The sequence below is a fragment of the Cynocephalus volans genome, chromosome 12 (assembly GCF_027409185.1).
Source record: "Cynocephalus volans isolate mCynVol1 chromosome 12, mCynVol1.pri, whole genome shotgun sequence".
NCBI lineage: Eukaryota > Metazoa > Chordata > Mammalia > Dermoptera > Cynocephalidae > Cynocephalus > Cynocephalus volans.
This window is the reverse complement of record NC_084471.1, coordinates 30,236,787-30,255,190: the sequence shown is the minus strand read 5'-3', so window position 1 is coordinate 30,255,190 and position 18,404 is coordinate 30,236,787. Positions and strand designations below refer to the sequence as shown.

The following is an 18,404-nucleotide window of genomic DNA, read 5'->3' as shown; positions in this document are numbered from 1 at the left end:
ACTGTCCAGAAAATTTTCTTGAATAAGTAACTCAAAAGTGTTGAAATATATCAAGATCCACTAATGATAATCATTTTAAACATGTTATCATTGAATTTTTGTAACTCTACAGCATAAAAGGAAGCGCAAATAAAAAATCACACCTCTTTTTAACAACTAGGGGAAAAAAGTATTTTTTAGGAGCTTGCCAATTCAAAGCCAGAAAGTCATGTAAGTAAATAACCAACCAGGAAGTCGTCTTTCAGCACAGATACACTTTTTTTTTTTTTTTTTTTTTGTCCTTTTCGTGACAGGCACTCAACCGGTGAGTGCACTGGCCATTCCTACATAGGATCCGAACCCGCGGCGGGAACGTCGCCGCGCTCTTCCGAGTGCGCCATGGGCTCGGCCCCACAGATACACTTTTTAAAGTACACTATTATTGAGGAAAAGCATACATCAGCATAACGCTGCACATATCATAAGTGTGCCAACAAGTGAGTTTCCACAAAGAGAACACCCTTGGGTGCCAGCACTCAGATCAAGAAATCAAACACACTAGCATCCCAGAAGCCACACTTCTGACTCACGGTCACTGCTCTCCCCAAAGATAAAAAACACCACCTATCTTCTAACACCATAGGTTAGCTTTGCCTGTTCTTGATGTTCATGCAAATGGAATCACACAGTCTGGCTTCTTTCACCGAAGACTATGTTTGGGAGTAGAGCAATCGTTTCTTCGTTTTCACTGCTGAATAATATCCATTTCAGGAATATGTCAATTTATCTGTTGGTGATGGACATCCTATTGAAATGAGCCGTGGGGTTGCTTCCAGTTTGCGGCCATTCTCTACAGTGCTGTTAGAAGAAATAAAACTCTACAAGCACAATGATAAATAGCAGCAACATCAGCTTGGGTCAGGGAGACTGTAAAGAGTGGTAGAAACTGTGGTGAACTGGATAAAGCTTGTCCCATCTGAAACAGGAATTTCATCCTCAGATCCAGTCCTTTGATATATATGGGAGTATGGGAAAATGAGCACAGTGTTGCCAGATCGATTAATTAGAAAAAAAAGAAAAAGAAAAGCCTGAAATTAAATTTTTCTGTAAAGTTTCGTCATTTCCAATGTTGAATTACTTTTTTAAAAAAGCGGGAGGCTCCATAGCTCAGAGCTTCAGATCTGAACATTCATGATACAAAACCAGTTTGTCAGCCTTTAGACTTCACATGGGGCACATCCCAGGTGGCTTGCTCCCCAACCCAAACATCCCAGTCAGGTAACCCAGAGAGTAGGCAAAAATGATGTCGCAAGCTGCTCCCTCTGCAGAATCGGAAAGGACCTCCCCTCTGTGTGTCCTACTGAGAGGTAAAAGGCCACTTTTGCTGTCAACATGGTTGAGTAGAAGCTGACCCTAGAGAGTATGGTTCCTCCAAGGTGTCCCTTCACCTTCCAAAATGCCTCCCCATCCCTGTCTCCTTGACAAATCAGGGGGAGGTGGCACTATTTTTTTCTCCTGATAATCCTTTGTGACCTCTCTGTAGGCTCTTAATTTTCTTGGTTAAGTTACAACCAGAAGTTGGCAGTTTTTGCATTGGAATCAAATATTGCATTATTATCCCAGAAGAGACAGTTTTACAATCACATGTGCATGAGGGGACTAGTAGATAACGTACAACCTTCCACCCACAAACCAAAGGTAAAAGACTTGATTCATTTCCCTTTCTTCCTGAAGTGAAGCAACTCATTTCTAGACAGCATTGGCAGGAGTTCAGACTGTTTTATGCTGGCTCTGTGCTGGCAAAATAGATATTCCTTGATATTCCAATTTTGGTTTAGTGGTGGTAACGGTGGCGATGGTGGTAAAGAAGATTAATGTTTTTTTCAAAGTTCTAAGTAAGTGATGCTCCAATAAGACCAATATAAGAGAATTAAAGATTAATACAAATGTTATCACAAGGCCAACATCTATAAATTAGACCCTTTTTTCCCCTCTAAGGCAGTGGTTCTCAAATTATACATGTAAGAATCACCTGGAGGGCTGGTGAAAACAGAGTTCTGGTCCCACCCCCAGAGTTTCCAATTGAGGAGTTGGGGGAAATTTTTCCTTTCTAGCAAGTTCACAAATGGTACTGATGCTGCTGGACTTTGAGAATCGCTGGCCTAAAAGAACCTTCACAATAAGTATCTGTAATGATTCCAAGCAATGAAAACGTCAGTAAATTAGACTTAATTAGAATTAATTTGAATTTGTATTGATAAAGTTTATAGAAATTTTTTTAATGCTACATATATATGCAGAATCTGCACCTAGACATCAAATAAATGTTCTTTGGAGAACTGATCTAATGAGAATGCTAGTAGATACAAATACTTTGCCATTTGCATTTTAATTATTTGAAAATTATTGCTCACAAATGCATTCCCTAGTACAATGATCATTTCCTCTATTATTCAATGCTTACTTCTCATAGCATATCATTAATAAAACAGATCAACACAAAATGTTTTAAGATATGAAGAAAGTAAGGTCCCAAAAAATGATTCTCACAACTTTACAGAAAATATATAGAATAGAAACCTAGGATTGCCTCACCGAACTATCAGTGATGATTCTTGAACACGTCAAGAGGAAGAAAAAAGCCACATTGGCACCATTTCCGTATTGGATCAGCCATTGTTCGGTAAAAACAAATCACCTGACTTTTTATTAGGCGGTCTTAGATTCTGAACTTGCTTGCCTTCAGGCTTTTTCATAAACAAATAACTAGAGAAGTCTCTAAGAAGGAGAGAGGCCGGTTCCCCATTTCAGCTCCTATCGGGGTTGCTTGCACTCAGCCGGGAGGGTCTGTTGTTTCAGGTGCGGAACCTATTGCTCCTGCCTCGCCTGGCAGCCCGCTCTGTGGTTCTGCAGACTCCGGATTGTCAGGACCTGCCCGGACAATGTCCCACTCAGAGGCAGACCATCCCGCAGGTATTAAAGGCAACCGTCAGCTGCTTTCTGGGGTTTCCCTCTTGCACTTTCCGTGTGTTCAGATCCTGTTCCTACCAGCTTCACTTAGTCCTGTCTTGCTGGTCTTTCAGGTCTAATTAGAATTAGTGAATCATTAGTCTCCGTGGTTTAATTTCTGGTACGGTGAGATTGCTTCCCCAACAGTGTGGGTGAGTGTTTGCTGCATTCTTAACCGGGAGATCAAAGCCTGGTAAATTTTCTTGATAATAACCATGTATCGATTTAGACTTTGAGAGAACGTAAGGGAGAGGAGTTAGCATGAACAGATTTACTGTTAACTTTTGACTTTTTACCAGATCCACTGGGGTAGTCATTCAGGGAGGCCTCCCAGGAGCCTCAGCCATGATCCCATTTAATTCCTCCAACAAGCCTGTGAAAGAGGTGCTTTGACACTCTTTTTTATACATGCTGCATGGAGCCTGGCAGAAGAGAAGCGGCTTGTCCTAGGTCACATGGCTGGTTGGCAGTGAGGCTGGAAGAGAAACCAGATCTGTTTATTCCAGAGCTTGGGCTTTTCTACATCTTTGCAAACCACCTTCTCAAGCTCTACTGCATTTAAAGTTTCTCCATTTCTGCAGTAAGTCATGTCAGCAGTTACCATCGCTTTGGCCTACATGCAGTTAACATTGCTTGGTTCCGATATTTAAAACACTAACCAATAAATAATACTTAATGATCCTTAAATCTTATAGGACATAAATAACCTCCTACCAGTGGTCACACCCCTGTGTCTGTATGACTAGAAAAGAAACCCAAAGCTGTATCCTAACCCCCCAGAGGAGGAGAAAAGAAGGTCAAAAGGACAGAGGGGAACCCAAAGACTAAGCATTCTGATATAATTTTTATGCCTCTCTAAACACACTCAGTTTCTTTAATACTGTTGCTGCCTAGCACCTGGACATTCCTCTAAGGGAGAAAGATAAGAGAATCCTGTGAGTGTGTACGTGTGTGGAAGTACCTATAACTCCTGCCCTCCGTTCAGCCACCTTTGCTGGGAGAACAAGGAACTGGCCCCCTCCATGAGGCAGCAGGGGTGCAGGACCTGGAGGGACTGAATGCCCCGATTTCATCATGGTCAGAACGAACCTTCATGTTATTCTCCAGCAAAACTAGTATCCACTTTTAGAGCAGCAGCCAGAAATTACCAATCTAAAAACATAGCCAGTTCAACCCCACCTTAACTAAATGTACATTTCCTAGCTGGTATTACCCCCCAAAAAGCGTTCCTCATGCATTTTAGTTCTTCATGTGAAATTTTATAAATACTTGAGTCCTCAGCTCAAAAGATTAAAGCAAACCGAACATTAAGAACTTCAGATTTCTTTTGTAAATAAGAGCTGAATTGACTTTAGTTGGTATCTAAGTAGTACCTTGAACAACTCTCCAGTCTAAAATCCAGTACCTGTTACTTTCATTTGACCTTAAACCAAACAAAAGTCAGGGAGTCCCCGGAATCAATGTCACAGCATTGTCATGACAATGGCATAACATTAGGTTCCTTCTCTTTACTGATAAGAGTAAATAAATCTAAGAGCCTATTAATTCTCTCTACACAAGGTTGTTGGACTTCAATGCCTGAAACAGATTAAAAGAAACAAATTAAAGGGGAAAGAGTGGCTGCCAAGGAAAAGTACACAAAATATAATGAGAAATAATGAATATAAATTAGGGAGTACATTGGTGTGGGGGTAAATAATCCTGTGCTATAAAAACCTGTGGCATTGATTGTATTCCACACAGAACTACCATAAACATGGTAATAGTCATTGTATTTCAGCACAGTACTGTGAGTTATAGCCAACAAAATGAGGTCAGGACATGAGGAAAAGGTTTATTGGTTTTCAGCATTCTCTATTAACAAGTTGAAGAAGTAAATAATACACTGTAGAAAAAGTTCTACTAAAAAGTGTTGTCAATGCAATTAAAATGATATAGCATTACAAATGTAAATAATTAGCCATTTGTAGATTTTGGCTATCCAGATGTGTTCATTCCCAAAGGGTTCCAGATTCCTGAGTTTCGCTTTAGAATTACAGACTTGCTAAAACTATTACCAGAGAGCTCAGAATATGTGGTCAACTACTGCTGTTTTGTCCACCGTCAATCCATGCATAGTCTGAAACCACCTTCCACATTGCCCTGGCAAGGGAAGAGGGTTATCTCATCTGTTCCCTAGTCCCATGCCTGGTCTGCAAATAATCAGACATTGATTCTCATGCAGTAATTGATGGGATGGGTAAGGATCGATGTTTTCTCAGACATTAATACTTTCTTCTTGTGGGAAACTACAAAATAACAGAACTGCAATAAGTCATTTTCATCTCACCATGAATCAAGTCATCAAATAATAGCATCAGCTTTGCTTAAGCGTAAGAGCTTAATTGGGAGGTCATTCCACACGTGTGAGTCCTAGGAAAACCCTCTGCCCATGAGAAGTAGGGCAGCTGGTCACATCCTAGTTTTTCTTTTCTAGCAAACTCGAAAAGCATCTTTCCCAAGCATGAGGACTGATGAAATCTAAAATGTCTTTAGCCACATGTTTTACATCAATTATCTTTGAAGCCATGTCTCATTCTGTAATTTAAATCTTGACAGAAGACACTTTGTTTTCCTTATTCTCATGTCCTTGGTATACACACATATAAAAATGCAGAATGTAAGGAGAATTCCATGTATATTTGATTCTCTTAGAATAGAATAATCAAAAGGTGAAGAGTTATATGGCTTCCGAGAAGTATTTTAAGTCACTAAAGCTTTTAAAGGCTTTTTTGTTTGAAGCTTGAAGAGACATAAAGTAGACATTGAACAGATTTCAATGTCCTAACTCTTTAGATGGGAAGGCCAGAGTCCCATGTATTAATTACTTTCAAAATGCAAAGGATGCTAATGTGGACGGGGCTCCACCTATGTCCCATGAAGAACTGCAAGTTTTTCTTTGAAATTTCAGACATCTTTCTTTCTCACCTCAGTCTCCTTCATTTGCCACAGTTTCCACCTTCTGCTCTTCCTCACTAAGGATGCAACAACCTGCTCGTAGTTCTCCCCTGGAAAAGCACAAAGCAGTGCCAGAGGGAGAAGGGCACTTGAATGCAGAAAGTGAGCAACCCCAGCATGGTCCAGGGAACAGTGACTCGGACAGTGTTCCCTGGAAGCTTCCAGCAATGGGTCCTCACGCTGCGGAGAAGATGGAGTCATCCTGCCCAGAGGGGCAACCCGGAGGCTGCGGAGTGTCTCTTCAGCACCCGCTGCGGAGCCTGTCAAAGCAGCACTGTGAGAACCAGGGGACTCTTCTCCAGTTTGAGCGGCAAGCCCTGGGCCGCATTTCCACCTCCCCCACATTGAGGAGGTTGAGGGGCAGCAGCTCTGGGACTTTGCACTTGCGGCCTCAGCGGGCTGCCTCGGAAGCGCCCACCTGGGGAAGCCCAGGAGACCCTGCAGACTCCCCCTGTCACTTCTCCAAGGGACCACCTGGAAGCCCAGAGGATTCTTCACACCCCCTCTCACCCTTGAGACTCCACTCCAGATTGCCTTCGGACCCTGACAGGGCCCTGCACGCAGCTGCCTCCTCTGAGCCACCATCCAGGCCCACTGACAAGTACACCCTGCCTGGGCTTCAGCCCATCAGCGACGGGCACCTCCACCGGGACTCTTTTCGGGGGCAAGAAGGCCACTGGCTGCCCAGCCCCATCCCATGGCACCCTAGTCCTCAGGTAACACAGTGCTAAGCCCTGCTGTCCCTCATCTGGTGGAGAACAAAGCCCAATAGGTCTCAGGGTTGCCACAATCTCCCAAAGGGCAGGAGGTCCTGTGATAGGAGACAGCACAGAATGTCCCTGCTGAGGGGACACACACTCTTTAGGATGCAATTGGCTCTCAAGTAAAAGGGGTGCAGCAATTTGGGGAACCGGGAAAGTGGAGGCCTAGCCCACTTGCTTCTATATCCTTGAAGCACTTTCAGAAAAGACCCACCAAGGTCAGGCTACTGATAGTCTCTCAGGCACTGGATGGGAACAGGGGCTCTCTTGCAAATACACACCATTTGAAGACAACCTGGTGTGGCTGATCAAAAAGAGGAGAAAGGGCCAATTATTCAAATTTCTATTACCACCACCACCACTCCCCAAAAACATCCAAAATATTTTAGCTAGGAGTGTTAATTGTTTCTCCTTTCAAGAAATCTGCTTTGGAATTTTGGATAGGTTTAAACAAGACTAAAACATATATTTTTAAAATTTATTTCAGGGAGAAGAATCACATCAGTCCAGGTCTGTATGCATTTATTTTCTCCAGTGTGATGACATCTGGTGACCATTTAGTTTTTCATCTTTATTTCTGTTCTGACACACAAATCTGATGGTGTATTAATCAGTGCTCTTTGTTCTGCAATACCCAAGTCATCCTTCACGTTTATGGGTGAAAGAGTCTTAATTTCAAGAGTCTCCTTTAAGAGCACAGTACATTGCCATGGCTTTTGGGGGCGAGATATGACAGCCACACATAGTCAATGGTTTTCATTGTGAATTGTCAATAACTGGACTTAATTAACATCCACTTAGTAATAACAGGTTTTGTCTGGTAGAGAAAATGCAAAGGCTGGAAATATTCAACAGCTTTTCAAAGAGAAATTCAGAGGACAAGGATAAAAGGAACAAGATGTCCTATCTAAATTTTAGATGACCTTTGAGATGCCTGTTATGACAGACTGTGCCCTTACCTAGAATGCAAGTGGGTTGTGTCACTTCAGAAACCAGCTCTGACATTTCAGAATGGCCCCTAGGTTGTGGCAGTGGATTTGCCATCCTTCCCATGGACGAGGAGCTTCTGTGGTATCAAGGGAAATATCCAGGCCTAATTTCATTTACCCAATTTGTGGGACTGGCAGGAAAGCCTTCATTTCACCTGGAAAGTCATAGAAGAGTCCTTGGGGAAAGAGCCACTGTATTATTGCTGGACCTCAATGTTCAAACAACAGTTTGCTGTTCATAGTAGAAAGAATGATATCCCTCTATGCATTCTTTGTTGATTTTAACCCTAGTTGGCCTAAATGTATGAACAAAGGTAGCGGATATTTACAAAGCCACAGAAAAATGCAAATTATTGTACTAGTGCTTCAGTCAGTGATTGCTGCATAACAAACCACCCCAAACCACTTAAAGTAACAGCCAGTTATTGTTTGTTATAAATCTATTTGTCTCCTGGGGGTCAGTTGATCTAGGCTGGGCTCAGCTGGGCAGTTGTGTTCCACATGTCCCTCATCCTTTTCATGGGACCAAAGGGCTACCTGGCCATGTTCTTCTTACAGTGAAGGGAGCTGTTCAAGAGGACAAGTGGAAACAGGCAAGGCCTCTCAAAGACCGGACTCTATCTTGTCTAATTTTTTTGGCCAAAGCAAGTCACTTGGTGGAACTCAGGGTCCAGGAATGACGTGTCACCAACGGTGGGAGAGCACTGACGTGTTAAGTAGCAAAGGGTGTGGATACAAGGATTGGGAAAGAGTGAGACCATTAGCCCAAATCTTCCATTGATGCAAAACAGAATAAAGCTCTAAAATAAAACCTGATTTAGATGTGTCATAGGAAGTGACACAGAGAAGCCTCAGAGAAAGATGATGACTTTGATTAGAGTCAAATCATGCAGGGTCTAACAGGATGTTTAGGAATTTTGTTCCTAACCTTAAGAGCAGTATAAAATTATTAAATAAACTGATATGATCAGATGGATGTAGGATAGACATGGGATTTAGACGAGAGTGGACTCAAGCAGAACAATTAGAATGTTCTAAATTGGTAGGTTAGACTATGATGAAGACAGTGGAGTTAAAACAGAGTATCTCAGTGCAAGAGATGTTTAGGAGATAAAATCCCCTAGACTTTGTGAATGGTAGACCATAGGGGAGAGGGGAAGAAAGTTGTCAGGAATTAACTCCAAGCTTCTGGCTTTCACACCTGGGGGGCCAATGTTTCCTTTCACTGATCTAGATAAACCTGGGGAAAGAAAGGAAATAAGGGTGTGTGGGGTGTAGGTTTTGACTTCAGGTCTGGACATTGTTGAATTTAAGGAACTATGGAATATCTGAGTGGAGATTTTGAGAAGATAGTTGGTTAGAGAAGGCATCTAGAATGGATATATATGTGAGTCTTTAATAAAGGAATGTCTCCTAGAGCAGGTGAAATCTGGGTCCAGCTTTGATTATGAGATAGTTAGCAGACATAAAGGCTGAGCAATGGATATATCAAGCCATTCGCAAAAGACAACATGAAGGTAATTTTCACTGGCATGTGTAATCTTTGTGAGGAAATAACAGAGATAGTCTTGGTAAATTTTAAAGAACAACTTGGTCAAAGGTCTTGAGGCTTTACAAAACTGTGGGGTTCAATATGTCACAATCACATACTGTACAACAGCTGAATATTACAGAAAGTCACAACAGGGGATTGGAGAGGAGGTCACTTGGATATTTGGTAGTGATGATCCTGAATTATTCAATATTGTTTCTCTAGGACCCAGCACAATACTTGGCATATAGTAGGCAACGTTTGTTGAACGGATAATAAGATACTAGGTAAATATAATCCATGAACTAATATTTCAAGTAGACATTCTTACCTTACTACAAGAAGCAAATAAATAAGAAGTAAATAAACAAGCAGATCCCCTATCTGTTTCTGCTTGCTCCCTGCCCCTCTGCTTCCTCCTGTGTCTGCAGTCTTTTCCACCACAGCCATTTGTTCAAAGGGCCTACTTCCTTCAAACAGCTGCTTACCAGGCTGGGGTCACATAATGTGAGGAAAAGGGTTCTACATGAGGCCCTGCTGTCTGCCCAGGAACTAGGGTCCTCACCTCAAAACATTATGCCTATTAAATGGTATAAACCAAGGGCTAGAAAATTATGGCCCACAGCTCAAATTCAGTCCACCACCTGTTTATGTAAATAAAGTTTTATTGGAACACACCTAGCCCATTCCTTTGCACATGGTCAATGGAAGCTTTTGTGCTGCAGTGGCAGAGTTGAGTAGTCACAACAGGGACCGTATGACCCACAAAGCCTAAAATACTTACCATCTGGGCTTTTATAGAAAAAGTTTGTTGCCTGATATATACAATTAAGAAATGCTTGCCTCTGTGGCTGTCAATCACAACATCCTTCTTTGCCTTGCGGAATAGATACAAACCCTTTTTCAAAAACGCTAATCCTTCTTTTATTTTATTTATTTATTTTTTTGAAGGGGCAGAGCGAAAAGTTTTATTAAGACCATACACATATACTTTGCTGTGGCTAATTAGAAGGTGATGTGTGATCAACATCAATGTGCTAATCCTTCTTTTATTAGAGTGTTTTAACACATGGCCTGATGATTAGGTTTGTGTGAGACGGGCCCACTGCACTCTTAGTTCTAAAATCACCTAATATTAAACCTTTGCTTCTAGGGTTTTCTTTGTGAACTCTTTTTCTCACTGTCATTCTCTCTCTTTCTCTATAGTATTTTAGTTCTAAAATCACCTAATATTAAACCTTTGCTTCTAGGGTTTTCTTTGTGAACTCTTTTTCTCACTGTCATTCTCTCTCTTTCCCTATAGTATTTGAGTGAACTCATACTCACTCCAAACCTTCTCCTATCACCAAAATACACCCCCGGAAAAGGATCTTTTGGGTGTCCCTGCACCTTAAAAGAGCTCCACCATAGCACCTAAAACACTGGATTGCATTTATTTTACATTCATTTGCTCCCAGAATCAAAACCTACCTGAGGGCAGAGACCATTTCTTATTTATCTTTGAACCTCCAGCACCCAGGACCTGGCTAGAGTCTTCCTCTAAAAACATTTAATAAAGGAAAATACAGAGGAAAAAGGAAGACAGGCAGGCTGCCAAGCTGTCCGGATTACAACGTTATTTATCTATCCTCGGTGTATTTGCATTTTGACAGAGGACATGGCTTGAAGCCAAGCAATGAAGCTATGCTGGTGAGGTTTCAACATCAGGAAGCAAGTGAGGGACATTTTGTGAGAAAGATCTTTCTAGCACCGTTCAAATTCTAAATTCACAAAAAATTGTCTGTCTCACTTAATTTTCAGGTCAGTCCTGAAGCTGAGAAGGGTAATGTGCCTATTACATTTCTATGAGAATAAGGACTACCCTTCAGGGCTTAAAAGGAAATAGGGGGAGAAAAGCTAAATATATCCAAATTAGCAAGTGGGGCAACGTTAGCATGAAAACCAAATGATGAGTATTTGAAAATTTATCTCAAAGAAGAAACCAGAAAAAATACTGAATGGAAGTAAAGCTTTCCCCAAATTTGGATTCATTTGGGGTTACCTTTAGGGGGCAGCATAACATGGTGTTAAGAGCCACTGGTATCAAACTCCTTGAGTTTGAATCCTGTCTCCACTTGTCTCTGGCAGCATGATCTTGGGCAATGTTCTTAATAGCTCAAAACTTCAAAGTCTTCTTCCATGAAGTGGAGATGTAAATAGTATCTATCTCATAAGACTTTTGAACTGATTAGATAGTATAATTCAAATAGTAGCTCATTATTTTTTAGAGCTACAATTCATCCCTTCATTTATCCAGCAGTTTCTGTATGTAAGTCATTAACTTATTCTTTCTAAAATATTCTGACCCCAAAATTAAATGGTCTGTCACAGAAAGCTCATCTGATGTGTCTGAACATTAGTTTCAATACAATATTATACCCCCTACATACTTTTCTTTAAAACCTGTTATATACCTGGCACTGTCTGTAAACTGTGGGAAAGACGAGAGAGGGAGAAGACTCTGTCCCAGCTCTCTCGGAGCTTAGAAGCTTGTTGGAAAGGTATTAACTAGAGGTTAATAGATGGTACATCGTTAATTACTCAGAAGAGAAGACTGCAGCCTCAGGGGAGCCCTCCTGATGTGGGCATGGCTGCAGGGGAACGGTGTGCTGTTCTTCCACCAGCATCAGCTCCTCGAGAATGTAGGTTTCAGGAAAGCAGGAGTTTTATCTGTTTTGTTCATTGCTGTATCCCCAGTGCCTGGAACACGGCCTGGCACGTAATAGGTGTTCAATAAATGTTTAAGGAAGGAGAAAGAAAAGACAAAAAGAAGTCTATTGGTTAGTTAGGTTCAGACACGCCTTACAAAGAGAAATTGTGCGATCTTTTTTGTTTTGTATGTGAGTATTTTTCTCCTCCAAGCAGTGTGTTTCTTTGGCTTCCTCTAGCTCCTTTTGACCTCCATCTTCCTTATTGTTTTGTGCTTATCTCTTAAATGTACTTTGAGTTCGTGGGGATTTGTACAAGCATTGCTTGATCCCATGAGGTAGTAGTTTGACTCTTGTTCAGAAAATAGCCTAGAAAAGGATGATCATTCTCAGCAGTTTCCAGCAGGCTTCCTGGTGCTCCACATACGTGTATGTTCAGTAAATATTTCTGACTGAGCCCCAGTAGTTGCGGCACAGGGTGCTGCTTTCCACACGTGGATGAGAATATTAAGTGGAGTCTCTGTCTTTTGTGTTCATACTGATGTATCAGGGATGTGTCACGTTCACTACACATTATATAAAATAGCCACCACGTACCAAATCCTGGGCAGTAAACTAGAATCTCCTCATCCTTTCTGACTTCTCTTTTGGATTTCCAGCAAATTGAACATTTTGATAGAAAGTTGAACTGGAAAGTGTAGCCAAATAGACAAAGAAACATACCCAACAATCTTTTGAGACTCATAATGGAAAATATAGCCCAGATTTAACCAAGAGCACTATAGTTCAATAATTGGTACTACAGTTGTCATTTCTCTGTTGATTATTTTAATTTAAAAAAAAAAAAAAAAGATTGTTGCTGATTTTTTTCCCCCCAGTGGAAACGTTCAGTATTTATTGGGTACTTTTTCCCCCTGCAGAAAGATTTAGATTTCTTTAATAATTTTTTACATTATTTTTTAACGTACTATCCCAGTGAGTTTACCTGGGCTTACCATGTACATCTTAACTTATCAGACTCAGCTACAGATTTATGTTAACTTAATTTCAGTTACATATAGAAACACTACCCTTTTATAACTCTTCCCCTTTCTATAGATAGCTTTATATCTCTACATAGCTCAATACCCTTTTCTGTATACCTTTTTAGGTATTATTCTTTTTTACTTTTTAGCATTTATTATTAGCATATTCATCATTACAAATAGTAATTTTTCTCTATGCCCTTTACCCAACCTATAACTCTCCAAACCCCCTCCCTCCCTCCAAAACGGCCAACAGGTACATGAAGAAATGTTCAATATCACTAGTCATCAGAGAAATGCAAATCAAAACCACATTGATAAAGCATCTTACCCCAGTTAGACTGGTTGTTATTAAAAAGACCAAGAATAACAAATGCTGGCGAGGATGTGGGGAAAGGGGAACTCTTCTACGCTGTTGATGGGACTGTAAATTATTCCAGCCATTATGGAAAACAGTATGGAGGTTCCTCAAACAACTACAGATAGAACTACCATATGATCCAGCAATCCCACTGCTGTGTATATACCCAAAGGAATGGAAATCATCATGTTGAAGAGATACCTGGACTCCCATGTTCACTGCAGCTCCATTTACAATAGCCAAGATGTGGAACCAACCTAAGTATCCATTGACAGATGACTGGATAAGGAAAATATGGTAAATATACACAACAGAATACTTCTTGGCCATAAAAAAGAATGCGATTCTGCCATTTTCAGCAACATGATGAGTCTGGAGACAATTATGTTAAGTTAAATAAGGCAGGCAAAGAGAGAAAAATACTGCATGTTCTCACCCATAACTGGCTGCTGGGAGGGAAGGCAGGAAGGAAGGAAGAAAGAACTACAACATGTTGATGATTCTTAATTTGCTCTTTCTGTGTAATCAACCACAGTTATAAGCGAGCATTCCAAATTGCACTGTATTTCTTGCATAGAGTAAAACATTATGATTCTTAAAATAGAACACCTACTTTTCCTAGTCACGCAATTGCTGAAAAGCTGCCTGCTGAAAAAGGCTACATTTACTATGAACTTTTACTATCAGACAACGGCTACAGTTTCCAAAGAACAGGGCCTGAAAAATCTACCTGACAAAAACCACTGGGCAGCACGGATAGCAAGGGGAAGAGTAAGAGCGTGCTGCATCCAAACTGCAGTGCCTTCAGTGGGATTGTTACTCCATCAAGACACACATGCATATGTAATAGGGCAATTGCTATCCCACAAATTCTTGAGCATTTTTCATTATTTTCCCTTAAAATTTGCACCTGGGAATTAAAGGCTAGTAGTCCTTGGCTTAAGTCTACTGTATAGAAGAAATCTTAAAAATGTAAATGATCTATTAGTCATATTTCTAAAGGGGGAGCTTTGAATTATTCATCTTCAAACGCTTCTGCCAAGACAAAGGTCACTATGCAATTACTGCCCCCATTCACTGGTCCCTGAAGGGGAAAATGACAGTGATGTTCCTGAATCCTTGACCATGATCCGAGATCCTGAGGGATGCCAAGGTCACACATGATGAAGGTCACAGTGGGGTATCTGGGTCCTAAGTCCAGTGCTCTTGCCACTCAATTGCATTGCCCCCATATGAGTTCTCTGTGGTTGCTCTAATAAATTACAACAATTACCAGGTGGCTTAAAACCACAGAAATGTATCCTCTCTCAGTTCTGGAAACCAGAAGTCTGAAATCCTGGTATCACCAGAGCCACATCCTCTCCCCAGGCCCTAGGGAAGGACCTTTGCTTGCGTCTCTCTAATCTCTGCCTCTGGCCATCTGCACATGGCATTCTCTCTTCTGTCTATCTCTTTGCCAAGTTTCTCGTAAAGGACACTTGTCATTGAATTTAGGGCCCACCCAGACATTCCAGAGTAATCTCATCTCTAATTTAATTAAGTCCACTAAAGCTGCTTTTTACAAATAAGGTCACATTCACATGTTCCGGGGGTTACAGTGTGGACATGTCTTTTATTTTGAGTGGGGGTCACCATTCAAGCCATTACAACCTCCCTCTTTTTTCTAAAGTAGTAACCATTATTATCTTCATTTTTAAAAACTCTTTTTGCTTCAGAATGGTTGGTAGTATCTTTTTCTCTTCTTCCTATTTACAAGTCTTGTTGGCGTCAGACCTGTATATCTGGATTTTGAATTCTGGCTCTGTCATTCATTAAAACAATGCGACCTTAGGTAAGCTTCCTATCCATCCCTCTAAGCCTCTGTTTCTTCTAGTCTAAAATGAGAACAATAATTTCTGCTTCACAGGGTGCTTGTGAAAATCCCCATGATATCGCAGGTAAAGCACTTAACAGTGTCTAGGAAGAAGCAGTGCTCAGTAAATGTCAGCTGATTTTAAATTAGAATAATATTCACCAAGACCCATCTATCACTGACAGAATGTATGCATTTGAGGTTTACTGAGGGACACATTTCTGGCCGCCAGAAATTTTTCTGGCACCAACATTCATGAGCAGCCTCATTGTTGAGTGCTGACGCATGGGCGCATGGTCTGCTCAGCACTGGAGGAGAATTCCCTGGATTCTCTGAATTGTTGCTGTCCCAACCCACACCATGGCACTTCAGATCTTCAGCAGAGCACAGAATAAGGAGATGTGCTCGTACCAGAAGGGAGACAAGATTATTCCAGCCACCATGGGACTAGTCCCTTCGGATCTGACCGGCTTGGGGCAGCGCAACTCAGGGTTAGTGACAGTGTGTCTACAATGGGGTTTCTGAACGGGGAGGTGGGGGCAGGTGAGGGGAGGGGTGTCAAGCCCTAGAGAGCTGCAAGGTCTGGGTCAGGCACCCCATTTTACAACCTCCTGGGCCCAGAATTTTGTCCTAAAGCAAAGAACTGGAATACCCAAGCATCAAACCTGAAAAAAAAAGTGCATTTCTTAAGGATATTTGTTTAGTTGTGTTTTTTACAAATGAAGGGCAGCATGAACTTATACTGTATTTACACAGCAGCAATGGGTTGCCAGCCACACCCCCAAAATTTTGCATTTATTATTAGTTCATTTCTTAGCTTAACCTCTCTATGAGGAAATCAGATATCTAAAACTACTCTTCTCTGTCCTTTTCACATGGGACACCCCTACTCCATGCAGACACCATTCTGTTTGGAAGATGGGGATAAGAATTCTAAGTTCATTACACTGATGCTTTCAATGTCTAATCAATCTAGAACTGGAGACAATGATCCTGCATTTATGCCATTTTTTATATGAAGCAACCCTAATATTTAGAACAGCCAAATCAAGGTAACAGTTTGGAACCACTCACACACACCCTCCCTACTACAAGTCCTAAGTTCAAAGTCATTCTGAACTCATTACAACTATTTGCATTAATATCATTAATTCAACAACCTGAGCAACCCCAGCTGACACAGACCACGGTCCTTTTAATAGTGGCCAGAAATCCAGTCCACTGCCAGGTATGGATGACACAAGGGCACATTTTCTGTACCAGTTCATGTCACTTCATGCTACTGGGTGCAGATGTTCTTTCTTATTGCTTTCATGTATCTCTGCTGGTTACACCTGTGGTCCATGCTCTCTTTTGATGAACAAAAGAATTTTATGTCCGCAGAGATTCTGTTATTCCCTTCCAGGGGCAGGCCCACCTCTCCAGATGAGTACCACTGGGATTTGAACACCAGGGCAAAAAGCCAAGATAATGGCTCAAGCCTTGTGCAAGTCAGTTGTCTTCCCTGTGCTCCGTATGTGCAAATTCAACTCCGTACCTGACCTATGTGCCCCCAAATGGATGCCCTGTGTCAGAAGCTACCCAGGACAAGGGAGAAATGGATAGGGGTAATGGAACCAGCTTCAATGGGACAGGGGAAGCAGAGGGGGTGAGGACTCAAATTGCATTTTCCTTTTACATATGCATATAATTATTCATTTATGATTCAGAATGAAAAAAACGAATTCATTGGAGGATGTCAGTATTTTATTCTATAAATGAACATGTCTATTCAACAAGCCTATTTGAATACCTGCTCTATGTCAGAGTCTATGCTAAGTGATTAGATTCTGTTATATACAAGACCCAGCATGAGCCTTCAATGAAATCATTATAAAGAGACAAGAGGGTAGGGAAGGGAGGAGGAGAGTGAGAGAATTGACCCTCCCTGAGTAGATTAGAAAAGACTTCTAGAGAAAAAATGTCTATGTTGAAATTTAGAGATGAATACCAGTTTGGCATGGAGACAAGGTGGAAAGAGACAGGCAGATGGAGACTACCTGAGCCAAGGTGTGAAGGTGTGAAGGACAGAGTATGTTTAAAGAACAGTATGCAGCTAGGCAGCTAGCTGTTACTGGAGGACACATTCTGCAGGAGTTCATGTCGGGAAATGACAGTGATCACTCTAAGTGTGTGAGGGTTTGGTTATTGTTCCATTTACTTAACAAGTGTTTACTGAGCCCTCACTAAGTAGAGGGATTTACACCAGGAACTAGGAGCTTAGGGTAATAGGGGAAATAAGACATGAATCTACAAAATGACCTTAGAAAGTAACACAATTCCCATGAGGGAGGACATCAGAAGATTATTTCATTCATTCATGTTTAGCAGTAACAATGAATTAAATTCTAAATTAGCACCTACCAACATAAGTGATAAGACATGTTTCTTGTACTTGGGAAGCTGGCAGTCTAAGCAGAATAAACAGACACATAAATAGAACATCATGTTATAATACATTAAATAATTGACATAATTGCATTTATGGGCTGCTCACTAAATTCCAAACACTGATCTAGGTGCTTTATATTAACTTAGTCCATCCTTACACAATATTACTATTGCCTACATTTCACAAATGGCGAAGTGAGGTCCAGAGAGGTTACTTAATTTTTTCAAGCAAAGTCACACAGCTAAGATTAAAATCCAGGAAATTTGACCCCACATTTCAATCACCACACCAGAGAATTACTGAAGCAGGGAAGAGAAACACTATAAGCCAGCCTAGAGGGTACCGGGGAAGACAAATTCCTCTACTCTACTAGTAGTTCTATGTTCTCTGAGGTCTCCAGGGAATGTAAAATAGTTTATAGAATCTTAGGAAACCACCAAACTCATGATACCAGATTACATAACATATATAAGGGCAGGTGAAACAGATGACAGATCCCCAGGGAATATAGATAATTGAATAAAGCTGAGCCCAATTTTACTTATGTATTATCCTTCTCTGCTGCTTAATACTCAGATAATCCATGGGCCTGAGACTCATGCGGTGAGTAGGAGTTAGGCTTGGGGAGGGCAGGCAGGGGGCAAAGCATTCCCGGCTACGGCACTGAGAGGTGAAACCCTATTGTACATGGGGAATTACCATCCATTCCCTGTGTCCAGATAATGAATTGCAAAGTAAGGAATAGCAGGAAGGTAAATGGGCCAGATCATGGAAGGCTTGTG

General features: G+C 41.2%; 1 protein-coding gene across 1 annotated transcript in view; it reads left to right on the top strand.

Annotated features, from left to right (window-relative positions):
- Positions 1-6,008: 6,008 nt before the first annotated feature.
- Positions 6,009-18,404, top strand: part of PLEKHG7 (pleckstrin homology and RhoGEF domain containing G7) — a 48,612-nt gene continuing 36,216 nt past the window's right edge. The window contains exons 1-2 of the mRNA XM_063115644.1: positions 6,009-6,701; positions 7,234-7,256. Of these exons, the coding sequence (XP_062971714.1) occupies positions 6,009-6,701; positions 7,234-7,256 (716 nt within the window). The remainder of the gene's footprint in view (positions 6,702-7,233; positions 7,257-18,404) is intronic.